This window comes from Tupaia chinensis, unplaced genomic scaffold (genome assembly GCF_000334495.1).
Source record: "Tupaia chinensis unplaced genomic scaffold, TupChi_1.0 Scaffold143591_1, whole genome shotgun sequence".
In the NCBI taxonomy this organism is placed as follows: domain Eukaryota; kingdom Metazoa; phylum Chordata; class Mammalia; order Scandentia; family Tupaiidae; genus Tupaia; species Tupaia belangeri.
The window spans coordinates 461983-476165 of NW_006203437.1; the positions used below are offsets into that span (position 1 = coordinate 461983).

The following is a 14183-nucleotide window of genomic DNA, read 5'->3' on the forward strand; positions in this document are numbered from 1 at the left end:
TCCCAGCCACCCCAGAGAGAGTGGATTCCTCCGGGAGGTTGGTCAGGACCCACGGGGCGTCCTCTTTCTTCCTCTTTCTTGGTCTGTCTCATGGAAGAAATAAGAAAATACAACTTGGAAAAACAAAAAACAAGACTTCATTGGAAGGTTTAAAATAGGAAGCAACACGATTTGCTGGCTTAGTTCCCCCTGGGGTTTTGGAGGGCCAAGTGGAGGATGGGCTGAGGGTCAGGAACGGCAGTGCGACAGCAGTGAGGAAGTGGCCTCGTCCCCTCGGGCCCACCCTGTGTCCCGTCCGCTGCGCTGTGGGAGCTGCACAGGGCGGCGGGTCCGAGTGAGTTTACAGACAGGGCGACTTCCAGCAAGTGAGGGCCGGCGTGTGCTGAAGGGTCGGGCAGGGCAGCTGGGATCACGGTCGGACGGGGCAGATGTCCCACTGTGCTCATGTGACAGTGGGGACACCGGTTCCGGGGTTAAGGCGATGACAAGGGGCCCAGAGACACCACAGGGGTCTTGGAAAACTTTCTCTCCAAGATGTGCATTACGACAACACTACGCGTGGGTTTCAGAATGTTCTTACACCAAAATAAACTCACTTTCATTCCATTTTCCCACAAATTAAGAAGAAAAAAGTTGATTTTATCCATGAGAGAGCACATATGCAGAGGAGAGCCCTCCATGAGGCCCCGTCACCCTGCAGTCCCCTCTCACACGCCCTCCAGCATCAGGGTCTTTAGCCCCTGTACACGCCTGGCGGGTCTCCATCCCACGGTGGGCCGTGTGGCCTCCAGCAGTGCACGGTTCAAACTCAGGGCCTGCCGGCACGAAGGCCACCTCCCCACGAGCCTCTCGCCTTCCAGTCCACGTCGATGGCATGGAGATCGGCTCGCACATTTTAAAGTGCTCTCCAAGTGATTCTGGCGTGCACAGGGGCTGCCACCGCCGGGAAGACGCAGGGCAGGAGGGCCGAGCCCTGGGGGGGTGCCCGCGTAAGGAGAGAAGGAGCCCTTGGAGCAGGTATGGTGGGGCAGCGGAGGCCGCGAGACCCCGATGTACCTGAGAGGAAGCAGGGAGTCGGGAAACACCGTAGACCGTGCGCGGCGGCCACCGTGGCCTCGCGAGGGCTGCGTGGTGGGCAGCTCACGCTGAGCCTGCACCGCCAGTCCTGGGGAGCACATGACGACTGGCAAGAGGGAGGCAGGAGTCGCTCTGCTTTCACAAGACTTGGCCCGGCAGGGGACAATGATGGGATTTCCTCTGCTTTTAAGATTTTAACTCTCTTAAAACCAGGATGCGTCTCATCGCTGTTGACAGACACGGGCACATGCAGCGCCCGCTCTCCACGTGCAGCCCTGGTGGGCTCAGGGCGCGTGGCCCAGGGTATTGAAGACCAGCAGAGGCTTAGGAAATGGGCCTCTCCCAGCAGCGGCTTGACTTTCAAAACGAGGCTCATGGACTTTCGAGATGGGCCACAGAGCGCCCTGAGGGCGAGGGGCTGCAGCAACTGGGCGTGGCCCACGCGTTTGACAACCTGAACTGGAGGAAACACTCTCGTCAGCGTATCGAGCTTCTGTAGTTGTGACCTGCGGCTCTGTCATTTCGTATGTCTCTGCTGCAGCACGGAGGCTCCACACACGCGCGCACGCAGCACTGAGGCTCCACACACACGCGCACGCAGCATGGCTCTTCGACAAGAGCGGGAGGGGTAGGGAGACAGGAGTGTCCGTGGCCCGCTCAGGAGAGGGTAGGGGACGTGCTGCCCGAGGAAGGTCTGCTCAGTTTGGTTTTTTGTTTCTTTTACTTATTTCTTGGGCGGGAAGAGAGCGCCCCCAGCAGACCCTCGCCACAACCCCCAGCCTCAGCTGCCCAGTCGGAGCACTCCATGTGCCTGGTGTGCTCGGGGAGCCCAGGGCTCGAACCTGGCCCTTTTATTGAGGGTCCAGTTGCAGCGCCGCCGGGCCACCTCCCAGCCCCTCCACTGCTTGAAGAGGCGAGTCGTCCGGACGCTGCACACGTATCTAGAGAGCCGCCCTGTGCCCCAGCCCACGGCCCGCCAGGACTCACTCATTATAGCAAGGTCTTTTATGGTGACTTTAAAAAATCTATTTCTCCTACGAGTAAGAGAGATGGAGGGGAAAAGGCAAGGCGGCCCCCACGGGGTCCTGGCCGTGCCCGGCCTAGACACAGGCACGTATGCTGGCCTCGGAGGTCTCTGGGCTTGAACTGGCCTTCCCAGCAGGACCCCCTCGCAAAGCCTTGTGTGGTGTCGCCACTGTGCCACTGCCCGGCCCCCATGGCCATCCTTGTGCTCGATGGCCCTGAGTCTCCGAGGTCCAGACGAACGTGCCCAGGGAGAGGCCTCTCCAGCTGGGAGTCCACGCATGGTGGCCGGCCCTGTGCGGCGCGGTTAAAGAGGAGCCGAGGCTTCGACCTGGGGCGGCCATGCCCCGGCTCCGCCTACTGAGAAGCGAGGGCCGAGTCCAAGCGAGGAGGACTGGTCAGGTGGTAGATCTGACTTCTCTCCACGGCGTGTGGATCTACCTCAGAGACGGGGGCGGTTATTACTCACCAGGCCTTCTCGGGGGGACACTAACACCGGGTCCTGGGAAGCAGTGATGGGAAGACGGCTCAGAGGGCAGAGCGGGTTCTAGATGGAAGCTCCCGTCAAATGCGGATGGGGACAGGGCACCTGGAGGCCAGTCCTGTGGGGCCTGGGCAGGTGCGTCCTGTGGAGCCCAGGTGTCTCCTGAAGGAGGCAGACTGCTGAGGAAGGGGTGACCTGAGCTCGAGGAACGTCAGGGCTGCGGGCAGCAGGGATGGGCGTCCTTCCCCGGCATTGAGGTCCAGGGGAGGGGGTGACAACTTCCACAGCTGACAGGACATGACCTTTGACCTAGAGGTCTACACTCAGCTACTGATCTAGTGGGAAGGTGAAAAAAGAAAAAGACATTTTCTGGCACTTTTATACTCAAAAAATGTGGCTTATGCATTTTCCTCCGGAAGCAACTGGGGTGTTGCCTGGGGACGAGGTGAAGGAGGGAAGGGAGGGTCCACTCTAGGACAGACAGCAGGGAGGGGACAGGCCACGGATGGGGCTCCCAGGACAGGCGAGGGAGCTGCCAGGAATGCGCCTGGGGCTGGGGACAGCCGGGCAGCAGGAGCTCTGAGCTGTGTGCAGACGCGGCTCCACACCAGGCTGGCGGCTGGACGCGGGGCCTCTGGAAGAGAACCCGGGGCAGGTCGCGAGAGAAGAAAGGGAGTTTGCTGTCGTTTTTAATAAGCATTTGGGCACTGTTTATGCAAGGACTTCACAAAGTTTATGGAAAATAAAATGAGTTTATATTGGTGCATTTCCATGAGCTTTCCGAAGGCCCCGTGGACACGTATTGTCCCTATGTCCTCAGTGACTGTGCTGACAGCGGAGAGGCACTTCAACGGAGCTGTACCGGGAGAGTGGCAGTGCTCAGGTGTGAGGGCCAGGGCTCCGATGCTGCAAACGTTCGACCCAAAGCCAGGACTGCCGGCCCTGCGGAGACGGTCGGACCTGAGCGGGCGTGCCCATGGGTGCGGGGCGTGCTCGGCGGACAGGCTGCCGTTAGTCAGGTGGGCACAGACGGCCGTGTTTTCCACACAGTCCTGCCAGAACCAGTGGTCAGGCGAGCACAGACTTAATGAGTCGCTGTTTACAGTGTTGGTCCATAAATGCGTGCTTTCTTCTTGGCGCTGTTTCCGTCCAACACCCGTGAACCCCTACGGCGTCTATTTTAAGACCGTCAGTGCTGCTGGGCTGGGCTGGAGCGGTTTCCGCTGGCCTTCAGTAGCACCTGCGGCCTTGGGCGTGCTCTGGGGTGGCTGCGGGGGGCCCTCAGGCTGTAGCTGCACCTCCTCCCATCCTTCTCCGCCCCTCGTCCCGGGCGGGGCACAGGGGCCAGCAGAGCCACCGTTGTAGGTGCACAGAGAGCCCCAGTGCACTGGTCCAGCACCTCGTCCGGCCAAGGCCCTCTGAGCCACCCCTCCGCAGAGGGCGTGAGCGTGGGGTGCACAAAGCGGGTGAGGACCCGCTCTGCAGAGCCCCTCTCCGAGGGCGCTGAGCGCACCTTGAGGGCAGAGCCCGCTGCCTGGCCACCAAAGGCCCCTCCGGGACCATGGCACCACGGCGAGACTTGGGCTGCTAGGCAGGCAAGCTAGCAGTCCGCCAGCCCGTTACCATCACACGTCGCTGCCGAGGCTGGAGGAGCCGCGTCCGTGGTTGGTGAGGGGTGGCCGTGCTCCAGGCTGACCCGTCAGGCGTGTGGCGCTCCGGCTCTAGAACAGCACCTTGGAGTCTAGAGCAGCAGGGCTAGCCATGCCCCGGCCCTCGGCCCAGGTCTGCATGTCTGTGGGCTCAAGAACAACCCAGCAGTATTTCCCACTGATGGTCCGACCCACAGGGAACTGTGACAAAGATGTCAAGGGCAGTCATTTGAGTGCACGTCTCAGGAGGGCAGGTACCTGAAAACGGGGGAGCAGTGAAAGGCGTGGTGGGCGCGTCCGTGTGGTTACCGACGGTGGACGCAGCCGGAGGGCACGCGAGCCAGACGGGTGTTCTCGTCGGGTCCACCCAGGCCTCCCAGAGCAGCCCTGGCTGCCCGCGTTCCTGCCGTCTCGACAACCACCGACTGCGTCGCGAAGTTGCCCCACGTTTCCTGCCGAGTTCTCAGAGGCACCTTCCAAGCGTCATTTGGGAGCCCGAGGGTTCCCAGGCCCACGCCTCTAACTTCTCCCAGCCTCTACCCAGCCTCCAGTTCCAAGGCCACTTCCACACTTTCAGGGCGAGTACCAGATTCTTGGGGTGACAGGAAACAGACATTAAGATCAAAGGGCAGGAGCCGGCAGGGTGGTTAAGGGCGCTGGATTCCCACAGGTGGTTTGAGTCCCAGACCCACCGGCTTGTGTTCTCTCTCTCTCATCTCTATCTCTCTCGCTGTCGGGCTCCAAGGGCAGAAGGGGGCTCCCCAGCAGCACAGTAGTAACAAGCTGAGTCCCCTGAAGAGCTGGGGCCCAGACACACACCTGGCGCACACTCCCCGTGACCGGGCCCCAAGGTGGTGGAGGGCGGCGACAGCGTTGCTAGGGTTGTTCTTGACTTCGGAAGGTGGCCGTGCGTGGAGAGGGCCCGTAGGGAGGACAGGTGAAATGTGACCCTGGTGTGGGGGCTGTATGAACAGGTGCGTGTGGTCAGGGGAGGAAGGCCAGTGTGGACAGGGAGGCGCGGCCTGCAGGCAGAGACGCCCTCCAGAAACCAAGCCCACGGTGACCTCTGGCCTCCGGCCCCCTCGCGCACAGCCACCGGTTCCAAGCCCGGTCCCAGCTGAGAGCCGCCGGTCTGCTCCTCTTTCAGGCAGCCGAAGCCTCACATCCTGGACATGCGTGGCAAGCACGGCCGTGGGTCCCTGGCATGGCACATGAGCGACTACGAGGACACATCCCAGAGGAACTGCAAGTGGGCCGTCCTCGTCAGGCAGAGCCAGCTGCCTCCGCCCAGGGCGTCTGGACCGCCAGCGCTGCCCTCGCCGCGCAAGGACCAGGTCTGAGCTCTGCTTCTCTGGGCCGCCATGGGAAAGTCAGGCACTGAGCGCGGGCCCAGGGCATCCAGGGCGTGCCTGGCAGTGGCCCAAGCACCTGCCGGTCTCCCTTCCGCTTGGGCTGGTTTCCCCCGCACGTGCCTCCTCCAGTGGGTGGACCCGCGTGGCTCCCCTGGGCTCCCAGAGCAAGTGCGGGCCATGCGAGGCGGGCAGGTGGGTGATGCCGTCCCCCTGTGCTGGCCAGTCCAGGCTCTCATGTCCCCCATTCGCCATCAAGAAATGGTGGGCAAGCGGCACTCTCCCTCCAGGGCATCTCTCTCTCCCTCTGTGAGAGATAGACCTGGGTGTTTCCAAAGCCCCTGCGGTGTGGCCCTCCTGCGGCACAGCTCCCGCCCAGCACATGCACATACATGTGTGCAAACACATGCACAGACCCAGCTGTATACACGTGTGTGTCCACACATATGTGCATGCAGGCGCATGTGGATGTATACACATGCATGAGTGCGCACACATGCACAGACACATTTTTCTGAACCATCTGAGGTTGCAGACTTGCTGCCCCGTTCTGTATCTGCCACTCTTGGAGATGAAGGCTCTCTGCCTCGGGACTGAGGCTCCATCACCACTGCACACCTGCACACACCCCTGCACACCTACACACCTGTGCACCTATACACCTATACACCTGTGCACTTACACACCCGCACCCCTGCACACACCCCTGCACACACCTACACACCACCTGTGCACCTATAACCTACACACCTGTGCACTTACACACCCACACACCTGCACACACCCCTGCACACCTACACACCTGTGCACCTATACACCTATACACCTGTGCACTTACACACCCGCACCCCTGCACACACCCCTGCACACACCTACACACCACCTGTGCACCTATAACCTACACACCTGTGCACTTACACACCCACACACCTGCACACACCCCTGCACACCTACACACCTGTGCACCTATACACCTATACACCTGTGCACTTACACACCCGCACCCCTGCACACACCCCTGCACACACCTACACACCACCTGTGCACCTATAACCTACACACCTGTGCACTTACACACCCACACACCTGCACACACCCCTGCACACCTACACACCTGTGCACCTATACACCTACTGTGCACTTACACACCTGCACACCTGCACACTCCCCTGCACACCTCTACACACCTGTGCACCTATACACCTACACACCTGTGCACTTACACACATGCACACCCCTACACACCTGCACACCTACAGGGGGTTTCCTCAGGTGGGTGGGACAAGGGATGCGGTCGGTATGAATGGGCGTTCTGGGCAGTGCTCTGCAGGGCTGGGCCCTAAGTGGGCTTCCGTGGCACAGGCAGGTGGACGGGGTCTCTGGGCGGTTTTCACGGTACTAGTGGCTAAGGGCATGGGGTACCCGGGCAGGCCTCTGCGGCATAGCGAGGGCAAGTGAGTGGGGAATCGCTGGGTCACCTGGCTGCTCCGGAGGGGCCAGCAGGTACACGAGGGTGCTCTGGTTGGGCCTCAAGGGAGCTAGTGGGGGGGAGAGCGATCTGGGTGAGCCCCTGTGGTGCTGGTGGGGCCAGCGGGGTGCAGGGACCCTGGGCAGACCTGGGGTTGCCAGCAGGGCGAGCGAGCATGCTGCCAGGCCCGCGGGGTGTGAATGGTGGCCAGCAGCCCAAGGGTGCTTGGGTGGCCTCCATGGATTCCAACAACTTTTGCATAAAAACAAATTCATTAATTACGGTTTCCCAGGAGTCTTTTGAAGTCCTTTCACAAACGTATGTGGGGAGCAAGAGACAGTCTTTAAGGAACTGGCTTGTACCTGGGTCCGCGGTAGGAGGAGGCCGAGGCTTAGAGAGGAGCGATGCAGTGAGTCAGAACAGTGGGAGGCAGGGTCCCCTCCTCCTGGGCGGGTGGGGGGGAGGCTCTGTCTGTCCTTTCTGTCCTCAGCTGACCAGCGGGGCCCTCTCCAGCCATGGGGGTGCTCCAAAGTCTGCTGGCCGCAGGCTCCTCTCAGCTACAGAGCATCTTTACACACCACCCAGACAGTGCTGGGCCGACCGAGGACGGGCCGCCAGCTTACACACAGCCCGTCACGGTGTCTGGCTCACCTGGTGGTGAGCCGGGGGGTGGTAACAGGCACACAGTCCAGGCACCAAGGATCCGGAAGGGAACATGGCAAATACATATGTAAGTCCTATGTCAGGGCATGCTTCAAGAACCACTCAGGGAATATGGAGACCCCTCCAAGTTTTCATTTCATCCGAGAGGACTTTGCAACGTCGGGTGTCAGTTCTCCTGGCTTTGGGGTACCACACGTGAGCAGGCATGATCTGTAAGCCACACGTAATGGGGTCTGTCCTGACACGGGGCGCCCGCGTAGCCATGGCCCCGTCCCTCTCCACAGCACACGTCCTCTGACACCGCTTCACTCTCCTAAGAGACAAGGCCTATTAGGCCTATTCACACACGTGACCCAAGGGCCGTAACATACTTTGTAATACAAGTTCTCCTCCTTTTTACACTTATTTCCTCATTAGTGAGAGAGGCGGAGACAGAGACCTACGCCCAGACGTAGAATGAGTGCCCAACACACCTGGGCAGGACTCCAGGTGTGAGCGTGGAACCGCCCAGTGTGGGCCACCCTGAGCGCCTTCCCAGGGCATCACCTGGGTCCCCGGGACGACAGTTTAGTGTGCACCTGTAAAGTAGTTCGGAAACCAGACGGAGCAGGGGACGCCGCCTCTGTGCAGATAAAGGCTCCCCGTCCTGCCTGGCGCCGGACGCCTACGGGTGCTGGCGCTGTTGCTAACGCAGGCTCCCAAGTTATCGGGTCCTGATAAAGAACTGCGACTGATTTGTTAAAATCTGAAACTCACTAAATTAAGTCTTCCATCAAATTTATACGTCACATTTAAGGAAAATTCGGCATTTACTAAAATAAAGTAAAAACAATAATCGTGCCTTTCTGTAAAGCAGAGTGAAATTCTCAGCTTAACCATACACAGGGCCCTCCCCCAGAGTGTCTGGACAGGTGCGCTGTCTGCTCTGGTGGCTTCACGAAGCCCTGCCCCATATGCCGGCAGCCCTCACCTGCTGTCACGGGACCCAGGTTTCCACATGCACAGACAATAGGGACGAGACCTCTTACTGGGCTAGATATAAAACCACACGTAGCACCAAGACAATGTTCAAGATAAATTCAAAAGGTTTATTGCACCAAATGCCACAGAAAAATGGACAAAAAAAGTATGAACAAGTTCTCAAGAAAAACGTCCCACACATAGACACCGGTACTCAACTGGTCCGAAACAGCAGGCCCTACTGGTTTATCTTAATGGTGCTTCGATAACAAACCCCTGGGTTCCTCCTCGTTCAACACCACACCTTTCAGCACTGTGATCTCATTCTAAAATACACAGTCACGGTACTTTGACATTGAAAAATTAACAAAAGGGGCTGCTTGATTTAGGCAAAAAGCGTATTAAAATATCCTCCCTAAAATACAATGAAAACCGAGAAGCCGAAGTCCTCCTTCCATTTAACGGTCAAAGCACATAACATGGGAAACCCGGACATTGAAAAGAGTTGGGGTCCCTTTATAGTCTTTATGTTTATGTACAACCAACCCTGGTGAGGAACCTAAAAAGCTACAGATTAAATTTTTATAGAACCTCGGGACCTAATCGTAAATTTAGTATCACTAAGGAGTGGGGATATCCCTCCCTCCAAAAAGCGTTAGGACGACGTGGTAAGTTTCAAAGTTGTACCGCGTGAACGGCAGGTCCACGGGATGCGACATAACGAGGACTTTCAGAGAACGGACGGCGGCCCGTACAAAAGCCATTTAACACCGACAAAAATAAACTACTCTGACTGACGCAGAAGCATGGGGCGACTCACGACACGCTCACAGTCACCTTGACATCTGCATCACCTACAACATCGCACACGTAAACTGCAGCACGCAGGGGAGGCCACGCAGGGCGGCCAGCACCGGCTGCCCCGAGCTCGCCCACGGAGGTGGCCAGGCTGCGAGACAAGCCCACAGGGCTGGGGGTGCAGAGACCCTGAGAGGAGAAGCCTGTCACCTGAGGTAGATTGCTTTCTTTTTCAGTTTTAATTTTGCTTGAGGTGGGCACATGGGGTGGGGTCCTTCTCCTGCCCCTTGGGCTGAGACAGGCTGAAGCCATAGGGGGTGCCCGACAAAATCTGGAGGGGTTCTTTCCTCTTCGCCTTTGGGACAAGGCTGCATTTGAGACCAAGAAAATGTTCAGAAGAGGACCTAACCGAACCGACACCCTAGTCTGTCTGCAGATGACAGACACAAAGGTCGGTTCCAGCTGGACTCTGGAGCCCCCCAGGCAGGAAGCCCATCTGGGTTTTCCAACCCTAGATTAGGTGCAAATGAACCTTTCTCAGGTTTGCGGGGGCTGGGCTACATTCTCTATGTCTGGGGTCGAGTGTGTCACCACATGGGTCAGCTGTCAACGTGGTGCTGAGCACACATTGGCCAGAGCTGTCCTCTCTGTCCTCTCTGGGCACCCAGGGAGGTGACCGAGGGAGGGGCACATAGCAGTCAACAAGATGGGAACTGAGCCCAGGAAGTGCCCGGCTGGTGCGGACAGAGGAGCCATGAGTGAGGCCGCGGCTGGCCATCCCACTTGTAAAGCACTCACCCGACGTGGGAGCTGGGCCCAGGCACCTGCTCCCTCCAGAACACCCAGGACAGCATGCAGCCCGGCGGGAAGCAGAACAGCAGCCTCCGGGCTGGTCGCTCCCAGCGCCTGCTGCCCTCCTCGCCCACCCACACCTGTGCTGTGGACTAGGCGGCCCAGGGAGGCCCGGCCGGGACAGCAGGTGCTGCTGACACAGCTCCTGGGCAGGCCAAGGCCATGGGCGGCCCGGGTTTGGTTCCACGCCCATCTTAAAGACCAGGTGCGATGGTGCAGGCATGAGTCTAGGAGGATGGGGTGGAAGGCTCGTGCTATTTAGCAAGACCCTGTGAAAATGTATTAAAAAAAACAGCTGTCTTGGCCTGGTCCTAGAAAACAACACACTTGTTTTTCTCCATCAGTACTGGTGGTCTACTCCTCGGAACCATGGACTTCCACTTGTTACAAACAAACAAACAAACAAACAAATTCAGGCGCTCCTTATGTACTTCCTGTTTCATTAAATAACTGAAGTCCCTCCAGCCCTCAGGAGGTGGTTCCTTCCTGCTAGCCACGGGCGAGGGCAGGAAAGGCGAGGTGGACGCCCAGAGCGGGGAGAGGAAGCCCGCTGGCCGCCAAGCTGCAGCGGGTCCACACAGTGCGAGCGATGTGCTTCAGGAGGTGAACGGCGCTCCCCGATGGCCCACGTCCACAAAATGCCACTACCCTGGATGTCAGACACGGTCTGCTTTGTGGTCAGTAAACGGTTTGGTTTGTACTAACACAACTAAGGTCAGTCTGTCTGAAGTGAGTGGCAGACAGCTCCTGGTCCCGGCAGGTTTCGGAGTGGGACAGCTCACTTCCAGACGATCTGGAAAGCACGCAGGGGTCAGAAGGCACAGCCGATCCCTGTGCAGGGCTATCTGACGTCTGTGGTCGCCCTGGACGGCTGCGGCCTCCAGACCAGGACAGCTGTACCCTTCAGAGCACAGCCACCCGGAGTAAGTAGGGCAGGAGAACATGGCTGTGGCCGGCAAGGTGCACCTACGGAGACGCCCGTGAGCCGGGACCATCCCTTTGCTGAGCCTCTCAGAAGCGGCTAGCGCTCGGAGGAGAGAGGAGATGACGGGTCAGACCGCACACTTGCCACTCTGCCTGCGTCCAGACGGGCATGAGATGCCCCAGTGGTTCTGGGGTTCCGCCCCACAAGCTCTCTGGCCTACTTGTGGCGGCGTCAACTTGGAGACGTGGACAGCGGGTCCCTCAAGCAACCCCCTTCCCAGCGGGAGGTTGACTCTCACGTCCACACCAACCAGCGCCTGCTGAGGCCACTGGAGCCGAGGGTGGCACGAGTCAGCTTTCTGGCCCCACTTCCGGCCCAAGGCAGCCCTGACTGGAGCCCAAGGTCCTCTCCTGACGGCCTCCCAGGGTGGCGGAGTCTGCTTTCTCCAGGGCAGAGCTCAGCTCAGCTCAGAGACAATGTCCCACTGGAATGTCACAGACACAGGTCCCTCCCTCCCAGCCACTGACACTAGCCTGCCCAGCAGCACGAGGCAGCGGCACAGCAGCTTAGTGTCCGGGGCAGCGCCGTCTCCTCTCCCGGGAAGGCCGACTCTGCTGAGTCACAGTCAGGCCCACGGCGCTTGGACAGCCATCACCTGTGAGGTAAGCCTCAGCTTCGAGAGAGCATCTGCTGGATCACGCACCAGGACGACACGCAGCGGGTGACGGCTCCATCTGCCCCTGGTGTGCGCACCGTCCCAAGCACACGCTGTCTGCAGCCGAGCTCCGACGGTCCCCAGGAAGCAGCACCCTGAGCGCCAGCTCACAGGAGGATCTGGGCCACGTGTGGGGAGTGTGTGCTGGCCACTGCAGCCAGCAGAGGGAGGTCGCTAGCTTCGATCCTGCAGTGGGGAGAGAAGGTGAGTGGAGCAGAGCGCTTCCCAGGGACACGGTGTCTGGAAGGCCACCGCTGAAACTAACGAGACGGCCACCTGCATGGGGAGGCCACAGGCGGGGCCTCTCGCCAGCCCTCCTGGGAGCTGCCCATGGGAGGCACGTGGGCACAAAGCTGCCACTGGCCCAGGTGCCCGGAAAGCTCCGTGGCACTTTGCTGTGGTCTCCTGCATTAGCTGGCACCCTCTGGCCACACCTGCATGCACACTGAGGCTGGATCTGGACTCACATCAGTCTCAGGGACAGGGAGATGCAGGTAATCCTTTCAGAAACCTTGAAGTGGATAAACTTAAAAAAGCATTGGGAGAGCCAGCTGGTGGCATAGTGGTTACGGCAGCTGGACCCGACATGGCTGATTACGTGGTTCGAGTCCTGGACCAGAGGCGCACATGTCTGTCTGTGCCCAAAATCCCAAGGAGAAGGGACTGTGGTGTGGCCCTTCCTTTGGGGGGAGACTTCTCTCTCTGTCTCTCGCTGTCTCCCATAACAGCAACACACCCTTGGGGGTTTGCCGGGACACCCATCCCTAAGGACTCACCCCAGCACGATGCCCAGCTCTCTGACGTGGACGCGCGTGTGTCCCCGGAGGTACTCGGACAGCATCTTGCTCTTGAGGTACAGCTCTTGCAGCCTGTCCTCCAGGTGTGCAACACACTGCAAGCCAAGGACACTGCCTGAGCACCCATGTGTGTACAGCCGCTCGCCCTCCCGCGCACGCAGGGAGAGCCCCTCGCCCCCGCTGCGGTGGGCAAGGCAGGTCTCTACAGAACCAGTTTACGGGGTCTGACGCGTAGGAGGATTTTCATATGTACCGTTCTAGAGTTTTTAAAAACACTTTTTAAAGAGCAGAAATCATTTTATAAATGCAATTTCCTACTTTTCAAACACTTCATGATCCTTTTCCATGTTACCAAGAGTTCTCTGCTGAGGGTTTTTTTTATCACAGATCATTCTGGAGAATGTGAAGTCACCATCCTTATGTAAGCCCTGGCAGTGCACGCCGTGGTCACACCGGGTCTTGTGAAGCACTGTGTGGCTGAGTGTCCCCAGAGCGTGGATGCTCTCAGTCCAGCGTGTCTCCACAAGGTCACTTTGAACTTTCCCTTTCAAGAGTGCACTCTAAGGAGGTCTTCAACAGCAGCAGAGAGGCGGCAGGTATTTCAGGACAGCGTCACCCTGGAATCGTGTCACTTCAGCTCTCAGAGAACAGCTACCATCTGTGTCTTTCACCAGAGGCAGGTGCTTCTGCACCCGGCAGGCAGAGCCTGGGCGCCGTCAGACACCTGATGGTGTTGGCTAGGGGACACCGCCACACAGAGCTGTCTTCTAGAGCACCGGCCTGGTAGCTTCAAGGCAAATGGACTAACAGATGCGTTTCAAAGTGCTGACCTTGACCATCTGCGCTCATGGGTGACGCAGGAAAGCCCGGCGTGAGCTGCCAGCTTTTATTTCTGAGTTAAAATTCTAAGTAATTCTAAGTGCCTGGTATCAGGAGGGTGGACCGCGACTGCCGAGGGACTGAGGGTGACAACCCAAGCAAGCAGGACTTCATCGACTGTCGGGGGCCTCCCACGGGCCATCAGTTACTGGCTGAAAAGGTCTCCTGTTACGTCTCAAGTCCCGTGGCCGGAAATTTAGTTCTGAAGGAGAGTGGCGCAACGCAGGAAGGACGGCACTCCCGCTGCAGCGACCCTTCATGTACTGCGCAGTGTCCCTGGCCTGCAATGACCACTACGATGCACGGTGGCAGTTTGAGGACCTCTGTCCACACGGAATGTGCTTTAAACGTGAGAGCCAACCTCTTCAGGCCAGTAAATCTTAAAAAGGCTGTTTTTTTTTGTTTTTTTTTATTTTTTTGGAGAGATTTTCGCTATAGGGCGCGTGCGCTCGCCAGACAGACAGAGAGAGACATAGAAACAGAAAGCGAGAAATCACCCCCCAGGGGGGATGGTCACGCCGCAATCCCTTCTCCTCCCTTCTCC

The 14183-nt window shown here is 58.7% G+C and overlaps 2 protein-coding genes across 4 annotated transcripts in view; one reads left to right on the forward strand and one right to left on the reverse strand.

Moving 5' to 3' along the window:
• SPMIP2 (sperm microtubule inner protein 2) overlaps window positions 1-14183 on the forward strand; it is a 33050-nt gene that overhangs the window by 16764 nt on the left and 2103 nt on the right. The window contains exon 4 of the mRNA XM_027766576.1: window positions 5381-5567. Within this exon, the coding sequence (XP_027622377.1) occupies window positions 5381-5567 (187 nt within the window). The remainder of the gene's footprint in view (window positions 1-5380; window positions 5568-14183) is intronic.
• The window catches only part of FNIP2 (folliculin interacting protein 2), a 44449-nt gene continuing 39046 nt past the window's right edge, over window positions 8781-14183 (reverse strand). For all 3 annotated transcript variants that reach the window (XM_027766574.1, XM_006164201.3, XM_027766575.1), the window contains 2 exons: window positions 12740-12855; window positions 8781-12149 (listed from right to left, as the gene is read on the reverse strand). In XM_027766574.1, coding sequence (XP_027622375.1) covers window positions 12071-12149; window positions 12740-12855 — 195 coding nt within the window. In that variant the 3' untranslated portion in view covers window positions 8781-12070. The remainder of the gene's footprint in view (window positions 12150-12739; window positions 12856-14183) is intronic.